Source organism: Bombus pyrosoma, linkage group LG16 (genome assembly GCF_014825855.1).
Source record: "Bombus pyrosoma isolate SC7728 linkage group LG16, ASM1482585v1, whole genome shotgun sequence".
NCBI classification, from domain to species: Eukaryota; Metazoa; Arthropoda; class Insecta; order Hymenoptera; family Apidae; genus Bombus; species Bombus pyrosoma.
The window spans coordinates 6,867,626-6,882,736 of NC_057785.1; the positions used below are offsets into that span (position 1 = coordinate 6,867,626).

The 15,111-nt window shown below is 37.1% G+C and overlaps 1 protein-coding gene across 15 annotated transcripts in view; it reads left to right on the forward strand.

Moving 5' to 3' along the window:
- Positions 1-15,111, forward strand: part of LOC122576262 (cAMP-specific 3',5'-cyclic phosphodiesterase-like) — a 357,163-nt gene that overhangs the window by 233,543 nt on the left and 108,509 nt on the right. The window contains exons 1-2 of one of the 15 annotated variants that reach the window (XM_043746288.1): positions 772-1,158; positions 13,859-14,421. The exons of the other annotated variants lie outside the window; for them this stretch is intronic. Coding sequence (XP_043602223.1) covers positions 14,195-14,421 — 227 coding nt within the window. The 5' untranslated portion in view covers positions 772-1,158; positions 13,859-14,194. Of the gene's footprint in view, positions 1-771; positions 1,159-13,858; positions 14,422-15,111 lie in introns of those variants that run through there. 15 annotated transcript variants of the gene reach the window in all.

Sequence of the window (15,111 nt, forward strand, 5' to 3'; positions counted from 1 at the left end):
TTATTTGACATACGATATCGTCAAAACGAACTTCTTTGTTATAAATTTTTATACATAATTATGAAAAATGGAATAGTAAAATGCAAATTAAATATAAATGGTAAAATGGAAAGTAATAAATTGAGAGTATTTTGGGTGACATAGTGCAGAGGATAATTGAAAGGAGAGAAACACAAGTATTTTTGAAATTCTTGATTCTTTTATTCCATCGTGACACGAAACGTAAAAATACAATTTTACGGAGAAATTTGTACCATTGGCGTGTTCTAAAGATATTTAAAAATCGATACGTGGCCATGAATAGATAATCGACGACGTTAATGGTAGGAAGATGTTTAACTATGATAATTTCTATTTAATATGTATAAAAATATACATCGTATTTTGTTTCAATTCTGGAATTCATCAAAATCTTATCGTGACAAAATTCTATTAATTGTATATAAACATCGTTAATTATTAACACTTGATAATAATTATGACAACTGAAAATAATAAAACAATAAGCTTACATATAAAGGTAAATGAATATAAGAAGAAAAGTAATATTAGAAAATTAGAAACGAATCTTTGGAAAGACCAGGGAGCTTCGATCGGCCGATACGGGCCTGGTGCCTCGCATTTAAAGCGCGCGAAGATATCGCAAGACAATCGATTTCTTTCCTTCTCACTCTCGCTGACAAATTCTCGACAGTTTCGCTCCGAGCCACCTCTTAGTTTGTCCTCGTCCTCGCGTCGACAGTGCCTCGTAACTCGTAAGTCATAATGCAGATTGATCTACTTTCGTTTCGGAATCAAGCGACCGACAATTATGATCATCCAAACGTGGACACGCATCTTCTTGGCAAAGTCCATCTCGCTTGCGATTAGCGTTTTCCTCGTGCATATTCAGAGTGCAACAGTTATCGCGCGAATATAAAATGAATATCACGTTCCGGTAACTTTTTTGAGAATTATGTTCGCGCAAGTTTTATATTGTCTGAGATTGTCGTTTCATTTGAGGTGGAATAGTAGATTCTACGAGTGGAGTGAGTGCAGTGAAATAAAAATATCCCAAACGACGACAGTAGTGTTGTGACGAATGACTGTGGTGAATAATTGTTTTTCGAGGAGATTTTATGAATATGTTGGAAGTTATGGTTGAAATGAATAATCGAGGTAACAGAAATATCGAATTTCTCAATTGAGTGGAAAATTTGGAACTTAACCTTCATCTTATCGTTAGATTCGAAGGAGAGGAATGGCTACTTGCCATTACTAGAAATTTTTGTGGTTATGAACGAGGTTAGTTTGCTAGAATATTAAAAATAACGGCGAAGACAATAAATCTTAGAATTAGTTGATGAATTTAATCTTCACTTTAGATTAGAAAAAAGGTGAAGATTAATATTTGCAGAACTTTGTAGTTATAAAACTAACCAAAAAGATAATAATAAGAATAGTCGTAAGAAATGTTGTAAAAGTAACAAAAATATGATAATTATAATCGTAGTACGTCCAAATTTTCCATTCTTACTGAATATTTGCGATCCTTCGAATACTTCGATTCGATATAGAATTTTTAAAAATTAAAGGGACGTTAAATTAACGGGTTATTAGCAAAGTACACGGTATAGAGCACGTGGGTATCAGATTGATTGGCTCTTTGAATATTATTGCATTAACGTCGTTAATTTGTAAGAAACTTTGTTTCACTATTATACGTAGTTCGACTTAAATTTTCATTGAAGAAGAAATGAATAATAATATAAATATTATATAAATATTTGATTTCCAGTTTTTATCAGAACATAATTATAACGCACGTAAAGTTTTTATTGGCATCGTTACTTATTATTCATTATTAACATAATGGACAAACGGGGACAATTTAATATCGTCGTAAATGTTTATATCCCTTCGTTATAATAATAACGCATTTTGTTAATAACCCTCGTGACCATTTTACCAAACGATCCACGTAACATGAAATTAATGCCAGATATTCGAGTATTAGTGAAAATGATCGTTAAACCTTCACGAAACTTGCCATTAATATTATCGAGATAAAATAAACGAAAGAGGATATAGAAACAGAAAGTCTTATTAGAAATTGAGAAATACCGAGGAACATTTAATCGAACTTATCGTAACGGGTATATTACTTAATAGATTTTCAAAATTCTCAGAATTTTACAATACGATGCAACGGATAATATAATCCTCGAAAATATGAAAAATAACTAGAAACATTTGATAGATTAGAAAATAACTGTACAATACTTGTTACGTTACAGAATAATTAAACAATAATCGATACTTTGGGAAATAATTAAACGATATTTAATAGATTAAACAAACGTTCCTTTAGCCACGTGTTCATAAAAACATAAATTTGCATAAATCTCCATAGTCCAGTTATTAATTAATTCGCTCAAAACTACAAACACACGCACAAACAATAAGGAGACTAATATCGATTCAAAGCGCGTCATCGTACTTTTTAATTAACAATTTCGACGATAGCGTAAGAGATGGAAAGAAAGACTGAAAAGTTGCAACGATCGATTGCTGCAAAGTAGAACGGTCGTCGGTGGAATCGTAGAAAGTCGAGAGCAGAAAGATAAGCTTGGTTTCCGGCGTCGAGGCGTGCAACAAGAGGCGCGTGTGCTTGCGCCGGAGGTTGCGTCGCGGCGCCTAGCGTCGCGTGATCATGAACGCGTGTCGTATGCGCTTAGTTCGCCTCGATTCACGTGTTGGTGCGGTCGTGGAACGTGTTCTCGCCATTTCCGTTCTCTACCCATTCCAATTGTTCACTCGCGCGCTGTCCTTTGTCTATTGACACACAAGTTGCAATTCTCTTAACTGTAAATTTTACTTTTCCAAATTTTCCTGTCCTTTACAATTTCTAAATAAGGACTCGACTGATCTTCGTTTTTACCAGGTTTCCCTCTCAACGTACCGTTTCATTTAATCGTTTATACACGTTGGCGATATCTTTCAGATTCTTTTTTGGACCTTCCAAATCGATTTTCGTTATCTTTCGAAGATTTTGGAAACGCGATTGAGACCGTTCGATTCTTCCAGATTGCGCATATTTTCGAAATTCCTTTTCAATTTGCTTCAATCGTTTTCCTTTTGTTCTCATCTTAAAGTGGAAATCCTTCTTCTTTAAGAGCTGCGAAAATTTTCCAAATTCTTTCATCGCTTCGTTTCTGTATGGGTTTTCTAAACTAAATTTTTAGTTCTTTGCCCACATACATTTCCTCACGTTCGATTCTTCTTTTAATAATTTACACCTCACAATCCGCACCTTCGAAACTTTTTATTTTATTTCGACCGTTCCAATTTATCAAACTGAATCGGCAATTCTATGTTGATTAAAATCTTCTTCCGTTAAATTGAAACGTGCGAAAAAGAGGCAGATCTTGTGAATACCCTCGCTAATTAATTAATAGGAAGATATTATAAATTAATAACTAAAAAATCTTCAGTAACCAATCAATAAGGTTTAAAAAGTGGTAGATAGACAGTATGATATGGAAATGTGTATTCAGACAGTTATGTGAGTCGAATATTGAGTTTCTGTTCAATTAGTGAAACAAGTATACATTGCGTAACGTGATGATGACCAGTCGTCGTAAACGAGATTGTAACAAAAAATTCTTTGTGCTCTGACGTAATACTGACGTTTACTTTCGCTCTGGTAATTTATTACCATGCACTAAGACTAGTTAGAATCGATTTCATTGTTCTCTTCTACGAATATATCCGTTGGTTCGTTTTTTCCGATTACAATAAATATGATTCATTTCTCATTCCGACTAGACAGATATGGAAAATAGTTAATGCGTTATCGTCGGAGAATTAAAATTCACGTCTAGCGCAGTAATGAAATTTTAATGCGATAATTAACGATTTTCTCAACGCTGATATCTCACGTGACTCGGAAATTTTTTTTTTTCTTTCACATTATTCTTTCAAATATATTTATAATAATATAAATAATAGCGATATATTTATTTTGCTGCGCACAACAGAATAAATAAAAAATAGCTGACCAATAGAAATGGAATTTTCTAGGAAAATCTCCACCGCGATTTTAAACACGCCACCTCGCATCGCAAAGGCAAGCAAATTGAAAGAAAGAAACCTTTTGTTCATTTCCGGGTGGAAAGACAAAATATCGCGAATATCTGATTCTTAGAACATCGTAATTAACCTTCTGGTTGTCGCTGGACGATAACATCTCGTACGTGAAATTTTCGGTGATCGCATTCGCTAAAAATGATCCAATCGGACCGGTTGAAAAATGCAAGGACCGGTTTATATAAAAAATAATACAGAAGGATGAATAACATTTCGACTAGAACTCGAAACACATGAAATCACTTTGCCAATATAGAAATACCGAAACAACGATTCTGCGATTCATTGTTTCAATGAACAACGGATATATCGAGGCTGCGTAAAATAAAATAGAAAAAGAGGGGGAGATTTTTAATTGAGATTCAAAGCGCGTAAAATCGTTCAACGTTGCTAAATTAAAAAAAAAAAAAAAGAAAGATTAGAAAAAGGATCTTTTATCTATACTTTAACAAGGCATTTCAGTATTGGTTATTTCGAAATTTGAAACGAAAGACGTAAATCACGGTATACCAGACGTCAAATCATCTTAGGAAACTAAATGAAAATAACAGATTCTTTTGTGTATATTTTCAATGAAAACATCAATTATTGAGAACGTTCGTCTCTCTCGTTAACGTTTCCATGAAAATGTTCCATGAAACTGGATCGCGAATCGACGAGCCCTCATTTCTGCTCGTAAATTTGCAACCATATAAACAGTACGCGGCTTGATCGGATGTTTATCAGCCCGACGTTAATTTTGCTTGAGTGTGGTTCACGTGAACGAGAGAGGAAGGTCGTGGCCACGAGCCTGGCCGTTTTATCAAACGCTCGTTAAGTTCATTGAAAATTCAGCCGCTTACACCGTTAGCTACAGAGAGGCGAATCTACGATTGACGACGAAATGACGATTCTTGTTTTACCGAGATCTTGCAATTTTAATTCTATCTTCGTTAGGTATGAAATTATTCTTTCCGACATTTTCGACTCAATTATATTCTTCCAGCTTATTGAACAAATTATCGTCGCAGTTTGTACCAAATAGGAAAAACAAGTCCGCGTTAGTGCGAATAATTCCCCGTTTCAATTGTCTGTGCTCGCTCAGACGGTTTTTCATTTGCGAAAAGTAGAGTAAAATTGAAGTATAAAAATTTCCAGAATCGTAACAGGGTTAAATCCACACCCTTTTACTGTCTCCTGCAAGTCTCTTAAAAACCTACCATTTTCATTTCTTTTTCCCCATCGTCCCAGTTCTTCTCTTCGTTATCTATCCTTGCAAAGAGATAAAGAGTGAGAGAGAGAGAGAGAGAGAGAGAGGGAGAGAGAGAGAGAGACACTGAAACTAGATCGATCCAGCAGCCCCTGAAATCGATAACCCACGCACGATTCCAGTCTTCCACGCTAGACAACCCGTTTTCACCCGGGTACTTGTTGAGCGTGGAATTCCAATTCTCGTAATGGATTCCATCGATCGCCGGGAATATCGAGGGACCCATTGAAAAATCCCTGTCGCAGTTGACCACCGTTTCTCGCTCTCTCCACGCGAATTTAGAATGAAGGGCTTCATAATTCGGGGGTTGCAGTGGGTTGGAAGCCGCACCGATGATGCACCCCAGCTACGCGACTGCCTTTTTAAGCAAATCATAGGGGGAGTTTGCACGGGTCGTAGCGAAATGTGCGAGTTGCTGAAGAAATCGATGGGGAGGGGTATGAATTTTGTATGAGCTCGCAGAGATGAATGTTAGTCGCGTCTTCTGACATACGACATTTGACGTACCGTAGTGGGTTAGAGGAAAAACCGTGCCGTTGGATTTGCAGAGATTTTTTTTCCTTTTTTTCTTTTTTTTTTTTTTTTTTTTTTTGGTTTGACGATATTTTTAACATTCTAGATATCTCTCGCAGATATTTGTGTTTTGTTATTTGCTCTGTTATTTGTGTTTACTCTGGTTTAGTTATTTACGTTTGGGATTATTCGTAATAGCTCGGTGGAACCGAGAGAATTGGTTCGAACTTATCGGAATAATAGAAAGCTCGTAGAAGGCAACGTATTATTTCTGTTTGATTTTCGATAATAGAACTCGCCGTTCTACACTTGCGTGCAACTGAAAGCCTTGAAAAACGCAAATTTCTATATCTGTGTCTGAGACGAAAAATCCGGAAAAATTAAAGCCGCAGGCGAGTGCTTCACAAATATTAATACTCTGTCTGAGATATCCAGCGTCGAAAACTCTCCGGCAAAAAGGATGACGTCATGCGATTACGCTTGCACCGGATACTTACGGTCAATATTTAGCGATCGAGTCACGGTTCGTTTAAGCCTAGAACAAAGAATCTTCGCCGAATGCCGAGGCTAATTTAAAAGAACCCGCGGCCCCGTGCACGCGATTTAATCGTCCACGATTGATCGACGACAATTGGACGAAATCTATTGAATTGTGTGGGGAACAAGAATCGAAGAGTTTCATCGTGAATTCACAAGTGGAAGATTGATATCCTCTGTTCTCCAAGATGCTCTGAAACATTCTCTCGGGATGCGTTTCATTTTTAGGGGAAATTAGAAAATAAGTAGGTTATCGTGTTTTTGCCAGCCTAACGAAACAAATTGAAATTTGTTTCATCCACTGAATACCACGCCAAGTACAGTAGACTGTTCTTTATTCGAACTGATAGGAAGACAAAACTGTTCGAATAAAGGAATTTTCAGACAGCGGAACAGTCGCTTGTCCGATATGAAATTTCGTTTGTTCAGATAGATACGGATTAAGATGAATGGAGGAATTTTTCAATTGAATTTATATCATTTATAATTAAAAACGCGCGAGCCATGAAGATGCTGCACTGTTCTCTCGTGATGCACGGGATATGCATCTGTCTTTCGATCTTCTCATCAAATCACGTGCAAACAGTTAATCGAGAAAGTTAAGCGCGGCTTTCTCAGATTTGCGCCCTTTAATCCTCGGACTATCGACGTGCAGTCCCGTAATGGGTCGTTTTGGATCCACTTGGTATGCTCCTCGTTTTCGTAGCACTTTCGTGTGTGATTCTCTGCATACATAATGCAATATTTCCAATTCTGATAATGGCTTTATTGAAAAACTATATAGGAATAGAAATCAGCAGGTTTTTATTTATTATTTTTCGATAAATCGTACGTACGAATAAATTAAAAAGGAAACATAAATGAACAGTATTTATTCCGCACAGTTATAATAGAACAGATACAATGCAAATACATAGATTCTGTTACAATGTAAATACAATGATTTTCGACTGATCAACGATACATGACGTTGGCAAATATCACATTGGGTCAATATAATCCCGCGATGGTAAAACTGGGTCAGAAAATTGCCCTTACGGATCTCCATTATATTCCAATCGTGAATAAAATTAATACGCGTACTTTTGAATCAGGGAGAACTGCCGCCTATCTGATGTTCTTACTTAAGCTGATCAATGGCTTTATTAGTTGGCCGCAATTTCTGTCGTTGATACATTTTTATGCCCACTCAAGGTCGCCGAGTTGTGCGCGTTCTTTTCATTCGATTTATTACTTGACAAGAGTATTAGGCAACTTCGATCTCTTTCATCCAGTTTTTATTACAGTGAACATCTTCCATGTACGTTCAAACTTCTTTTGCCACAATTTTCGTACAATTTTCGTGTAACGTAACGCGTTTCAACTGCTCCCGTCCTCAGTTTCCTATCTTTCTACGCTAGTTTCCCATTTAGAGCAATTTTTCCGATAATTTTCTCAACGTAAGTAACAACATAGAGTTACGTTCCTTTTGTACTTTGAACCATCGGTGACCTTTTTCCAATGGCGCGAATGCTTGGACTCGAGGAACCACCTCTCCGTTACCATTTTCGTTTGCTGTTTCCATTTGTATAAAATCGTCGTTATTATCGCCTTTATCGCGACGAAACCATCGCATTGCATCAGTATATGCACGGTCTCTCCACTGTTGCCAGCATCTGAGCAATCTACGTGCTTTAGATAACTTTCAATATCACGTTCTTCGTTTCTAATCCGCCCGCGATCCTCGTGGCTTTCCCAACATCGCGTATTTTCGCTAATTCCGTCGCACTTGCGATATTTTCTTTCGATGCTTAGAACGCTGTTACTTTCGTATCAAATTCTTACTCGGAGACTCGTTCACGAGAATTTCAGAATTCACTCGATCGAACGAAACACACTGTATAAGAACCACGATGGAATATTTGAAACGGAAAAAGGCACCCGTTACAGGGAGATATTATAAAGTAGGCTCTACTGTACCCTACGTTACATTTCTCCTGCTTTTTGCAATTTTAAATGTCCTATCAAGTGGAGAAAAATTCACAGTCCAGTTGTCAACAGTCGATTAGATCACGTGGTTCCTTTCTTCCGTACGATAAATTATTCCGGCGAAAAAATTGTCGCTAGCTTGGATCCCTTGCCAAAAAGAAAAGAAAAAAAAAAAAAAAGAAAAATGAACTGTTCGATCTAACTTTAAAAATCGTATCCTCAGAGGAACCAAATCACTGTTCCATGTGCAACGCGTCGTTTGACATTGTAAAAGATATCGAAGCAATACACGAACACGACTGGAACGTATTATGACAAAATTACGATAGAAATTCGCTACATAAGTTGACCCGTAGCTTCTACGATTTGAAGATAAATCGAGAGTTCAGTCGTAAAGAACGAAGCACGATAGTGTGGATAAGATGAAGACACGCTTAATTGACACATACGTACAATAACGTACGCACTGGAAAATATCATTGAAAATGTGACATCTGCAATGTGATACTATCAATCACCCACATTGTCTCGCACAGTCGTGCAGCGCTCTGTGTACAACGCAGACGGGGAAAAGCATAACGTCGACGATAATCTTAAGTACATACTCACATTGATCTCGTTCCAACAAAAGATTATTGACTGACTAAGTCGTCGATAGCCGGCTTTAATAAAACGGCTTTAAATAAAATAAACAATAGGAATAATAATCTCGGCACCGTTGCGAGGAAAGATTATCAGTATAAAAATGTCGCAGAGACATAGCTCCACCAATTAGAGTCTCGTGAAAATCTTATTTATTTATCTCGATAGTTTACTCGAAAGAGAGCGATTTTGACGCTTTTGTTTATTTACGTGCAGCACCGTGCTGTATCCTACGTATTATTGTTATTATTATTATTATTAGTTGTGTGCCGACTAAAAGGGTAGTTTTCCAGAGATGAGAACTAAAAACGAAACAAGAGGAACATCTGAACTGGTTTTCATTCTTCTCGTTCGTAAATCCGATTTAATTACGTTCAAAAACAGTTGTCCGCTTCTGCCGCGAAAAACGTACTTTTCCCCAGTCGTATCGCGCTATTCGTAAGGATGCGATTTCTTTCTACGTTTCTTGTGATTCGTTTTTGTTTATGAATCGTAACGGTTCGCGGATTTAAGAGTCGCACGCAGTTTCTGGCGTTTTTGTGTTAAATCGCACTTCGCCGTGTAACTACCTGCTGTCGGCAACCGTCGATTTCCACGCGACAGTTCATTGTTAACAGCGAAGAAATATCGAAATTTTATAATAGATATAACATGAGAATTATCAACCACGAAAACCCGCTAGTTACTCGATTACTTGACACGACGAATCGGATTCGCAAGCTAAAAAGACATCATCCTTTAGATTTAAACGTTAGATTCAGCCAGAATCAAACATACGACAATCATTTATTATTGGTGTTATAGTACCACGTCAGAATAATTTACTTATAATTCTCAATGAGAATTGATTGTAAACTACTCCCGAATAAAAAAAATAAATAAATAAAAATTGTTGATAGCAGTGCCGCAGCAATCGCTCTCGTCGTACTCCTTTAACCCCTCAGCGATAACCTCCATACGTTGCAGAGACTGTCGTTTCTTCACACTGCATCGGCGTCGTCTACACCGTACGAACTCTGTTCTTTTCTTACTTTATCTTTTCTCCCCTCTGTGATCCATACATTCGCAAACCTGCGCATTTCGTGGAATTTTATAAATTACTAAAAAAAAAAAAAAAAAAAAAAAGAAATTGGCCTACTTTTCTGAAAATACGAGATTAATCAGAGAGGCGCTATTGTTTATTTGCTGGATATCGTTGCTCTTCGTGAACATTCCCCGAGCTTTCCCAGGCCTACATTTTATGGAATTTTAGAACCGCAAAAGAGAAAAAAAAAAAAAAACAATTTCGCTGAAAATATGCGAGATTGGTAAAAATGGTAAATTGGAAAATATCTGTGGATCGGAGAGACCACCTATAAATGTCTCGGTTCTTGAACGTCACGTTTCATGGAATTTTGGAATTACCAAAATAGTGCGATATAACGTGCCAGTGACTATGAGAAAGTGTCTCACTCGAGTGAAATATTTTTCATGCCAAAATTCGTTGCATATCATTGTGACGTAGCAGGATAAAATGTGAAATAAATTGGAAAGTCAACTTCTTCGAGCTTTAGATTTACATCGTTTTCCTAATTATCAGCACATATTTCCCTGAAAATACCAGTTTATTTTGAAGGACTACCATTTCCTGTTCTATTATCTTCTTTGTGGAGATTTCGATCCGAAAGGGCCAAGAATCGTCCAGGAAGCGTTTCTGAGCGCGTAATCGACTCCGCGGAGGGTGTCTGATGCTTCTTTGTAAGTGTCTTGTTAATAATAGCACGGGAGAAATGTCACGGACGGTGACATTCCTATTGTGCAGGCCAATATACAGGAATCAGCTTATATCCTACATGAACGCCTCGACTGGTCAAATCATTCATCCGTCAGATCGAGGTTCATGGTGATTCGTGATCTTATAACAGTTCGATCGAACTTGCACCGTCTAATATTTTTAGAATTCGTAAATTTAATCTCTATTGCTATTATCGTTAAATAATACATTCATAAAGTTTTATTTGTTGCATGAAACGTGTCTCGACCGTTTGCGGAGAGACGCGATCGCCAGATAGCACGTCAACGAGAGTCGTAAATGAAATTTAATTCGTCGTAAATTAAATTACGATTAAATAATCGACGCCACGAACTGATCGATCCCCTTACTTCTGTTACGATAACAGGGCTGGTTCAAACGATTTTACACTGATTTAACAGGTACAAATTAATATTTATTCATACAATTTCTTCACCAGACAGATATAATTAAGTTTCGATGGATAGACAAAGTGTGGGGTACGCGAGGTGCGCTTAGATGATGACGGTTGAAAAAATGCATCAAGATCGATTTGCTAAGATTGTAAAGATGATGCTGCGGAGGAAGCTTGCGATGGATGGGTCTAATGACAGGAAAAAAGCTGATTTGTTAAGGACAAGTTTTCGTTGCGAGAGCGAGGGAAGGATTTCGCTGTCAATTGGTTAATTTTTTAGGTTGCTGGGTGAGGAGGGGTGTTAACCACCCCCGAGGGAGAGTTCCTAATGGGAAGCATCATACGCGAAAAAACTAACTTTCCCGTAGTAAACAATAAACCTTTAGAAAACGATTTAGTAAAGAGATGTTTGTTCGGTCTGAAGGATCTTAGCTAGAAAATTCCTGAGATTTATGATAGGTTCTAAGACTATTGAGGGTACGCAGCAAGGACCTGCGGATATCTGGTTGCCATCTTGCCCGCGATGTGTGGCCTGGTCTAGGTAGAGCGTCACCCGACGTAACAAAATGCACACAAATGTAGGCGTACGCTATCTTACTGATAATTATTATTGCATCATCGTGATGCAAGTGTCGTAGTTGCATTCAGTGTGTACAGCTATTGTATTCTGTTGTATGACAGCATAATACTATAGCGTAGCGCTATACTACTCCCGAATTATTGCACACCGCTCTATATTAATTTATTACACGAGTACTATGTTATATTCTCTAGTATTCCTTCTAATGTGCGTTCTTCGGTGTTATATTTTTCTTCGATGTACTTTATTTTACTGTTTTGGTATTTTATTTTACTACTCCATCCCCTTTTCTACTTTTCTCTGCTCCGTTTTCTTTCCACTATCCTACTATCTCCTACTATAGAACAAAAGATTACCTTGTCAGTCGTTTCAACGTAGACACAGAGTATATAGGTACATATGAAAGTATATAGGTAGAGAATCGACAACCATAAGCACGTGTCCTTCACGGTTTCCTGCGGTTTTTCAATGAAGAGAATGAAAAACGCGGACACGCGTTTCCTTCGCTGTCGTCAGATATCAAACAATAAATATTGTTCATGAATCGTATCGAACAGTTCTTGTTCTAAATCCGGCGAATAAATGCGTCGCGTTATCAAGTTGTCTTTATTTCCTTCGTATCTCTTTCCTCGAACTATTTGGACAAAGTAGAATCGAAGCCACGGGATTGTTAAAATGATTTCCCATTTTAAAATTTTACTGCTAAAAATTGCTTGCTAAAAATTGGTTTTCGAAGAAAGAATTCAGGAATTAGAATAGATCGAAGATTTGGGTTAAAAAATGATGAAAGTTCATTTTCCTCTATGAATCGCTTCGCATCTCTAATTTAGATTCATTCTCAGGGTTTTGTAAATTTAAAAATCACTCTGCCTTCCTTTTAACACACGTTACGATACAAATGAAATTTTCATCTAACGCTTGAATTTCACTGGGACGACGATTAAATACATCAGCGATAGATGAAACAATATTACGAGGTGAAATGTAACGCGAAAAGGCACATGGCGAGAGAATGGTTTTTTAATTTCACGAATTTCGTTGAAGCACACTCGACAGGATCGTCCTCGTAATAAAAGTTCGTTAAAATCTGCAAATTCCGGCGAGACTGTTCTCTGCCAGACGATTGTATCGCGTTAGTCGATTATTTGGAAAATATATTTTCCTGGCGTCCACCTTTTCCTCTTAATTGGAGGCACCTTGTTCTCGGTTACGTAACAATCAACGTTCTGAATTAATTACAATAATTCGCGCGGCCTTAATGGGCGATGCGCAAGACTCTGTGAAATGAATTTTATAGAAATGCGCAGCGTTCTTCGTGTTGCGGATTTTCTGGAAGAAGAATTAGACCGTCATCTATTCTTAAAATCGCCAGGACCGAAGAAACGTTCGAGATCATCAAATATGCATTCTTGATAGGAATATTCGATGGAGGAAGAATTTTTGTGTGTTTTCGTGAAACTGACAGAGATGTTTCAGAGCAAACATTTGTCATGAAGAATCGCACGAAAGGATGTTAACTTTCGGTCCGGAGAGAGGAAATAGCTCGACATGTGTTTGTCGAAGGCAAACGTGAGAGGGAAATCGTGAGTTGTAAAATTCAGTCTTCTATTCCGACGAATTTCACATATAAGCTCGATAATACTATAAAATGCTTCATCTTTAACAATAACGGGCAAGACATATTTTATGGCTCTGTGCGTCTTTGAATTTATAAATTAATTTTAATGATATCTGTTTACCTCGTCCGACTCGAAGTCGTAGTCAGAGAAGTTCGAAAAATGAAATCATCTTTCGTAGATTACCGTGGCGGCGATCGGAGATCGAATTAGAAATAAACACTTTTCCCGTGAGAAATAAGAAAATAAAAATTCATCGTTAAAACGGAGACTAGGAAATTTTCAAAAGATCCTCCTTCAAAAGATATTTCTCAATTTCTATCTGTTGCTAATGAAAATTCCATTTCCAAAGCTTCCATATTCGACGAACCAAAGTTAAAACAAACGATTCATCCAACGATCCGCTTTAACCATAAACAATTTCAATTTCTCGCGACAGAGAACTTGCATCGATCTTGCCCGAACCTCTTGCAAAACTGAATTTCAATTACGAAGAACCCAAAAGCAACTATCCACCCCGGATCGTAGTAATCGATCGTTAACGATCGATCAATACGTCGACGAACTTCGAAAACTTAAAATTACCAAACTTGCAAGATAAATATCGTGATAATAAAAATATGAAATAAAGCCGCGAGAAATTGCCGAGAAAAAAAGAGTGCAGGTGACGGTGAAGATAATGAAATTGAAAAGTGATCGTGAAAGGTGAAATAGAGACGGTGAACGATCGATGTGTTTGATAGACGAGCTTGAACGGGGGCAATGATCGAACACGATGATCGTCTTCTTCTTCTTCGTGTGGATGATGGTCAGGTCGCAGGAACAGGAGGACCCGAAGGAAGACTCGCGAAGAGATTCGACGGTGAAGGATAACCGCGAATGTGACGATTCGAGACGTGATTCGAAAGAACCGGCGATTATTGGCCTTACATCGTATATTGACAAGCGTAGATATCGTCCTCGACGACATTCGCGTCGATACTACGTCGATCGTAAGAAGAGGTGAGTGGATTTGACGGATGCGCTTGATGATCGCGGAGATGCTGATGAAATATGATAAAGCGATCAAATATTAATTGAATATTGCGGACATTCGAATAGATGGATCTGGTATTTTGAAAGATTGGAATGTTAGAATTTAGATAGTGAAACAATATTTTGGATATTAATAAGGGAGGACGAGTCCATCAAATAGTAAAATATTGGCAATATTGGAATAAGTGAATCTAATATTCATTGATACTGTATTATGTAACTAATACTAATATTGTATAGTATTATTGATATAAAAGAATTAGAATATTAGAATATAGAAAATGAAAAATATTTTAGATGTTGATAAAAAGAAAACGAGCTAGTTAAATATTGGTAGATAAGATGCTTAAAATATCAGAAATTATTTGAAAATATACAAAGCCTGACAAAAGTATTCAGAGTTAAAAAGGCGTATCTACAAGCTTTGATTAAATCAGGTCAATGCTGTCAGGTAGCAGAAAAGTAGTTTATCTATGTTTATATTAAGTAAGAGAACCGTATAAAGAAACTAAGGATATAACAACAGTTTGTACAATTTCAGACGACATACGTGAGGTCGATACATATTTGTAAAATACTAAAAATTATATTTTTCAAAACCACCTTCTGACCAGACACATCTATTTGAATTTTGAAATTGCAGAATACTTATTACAC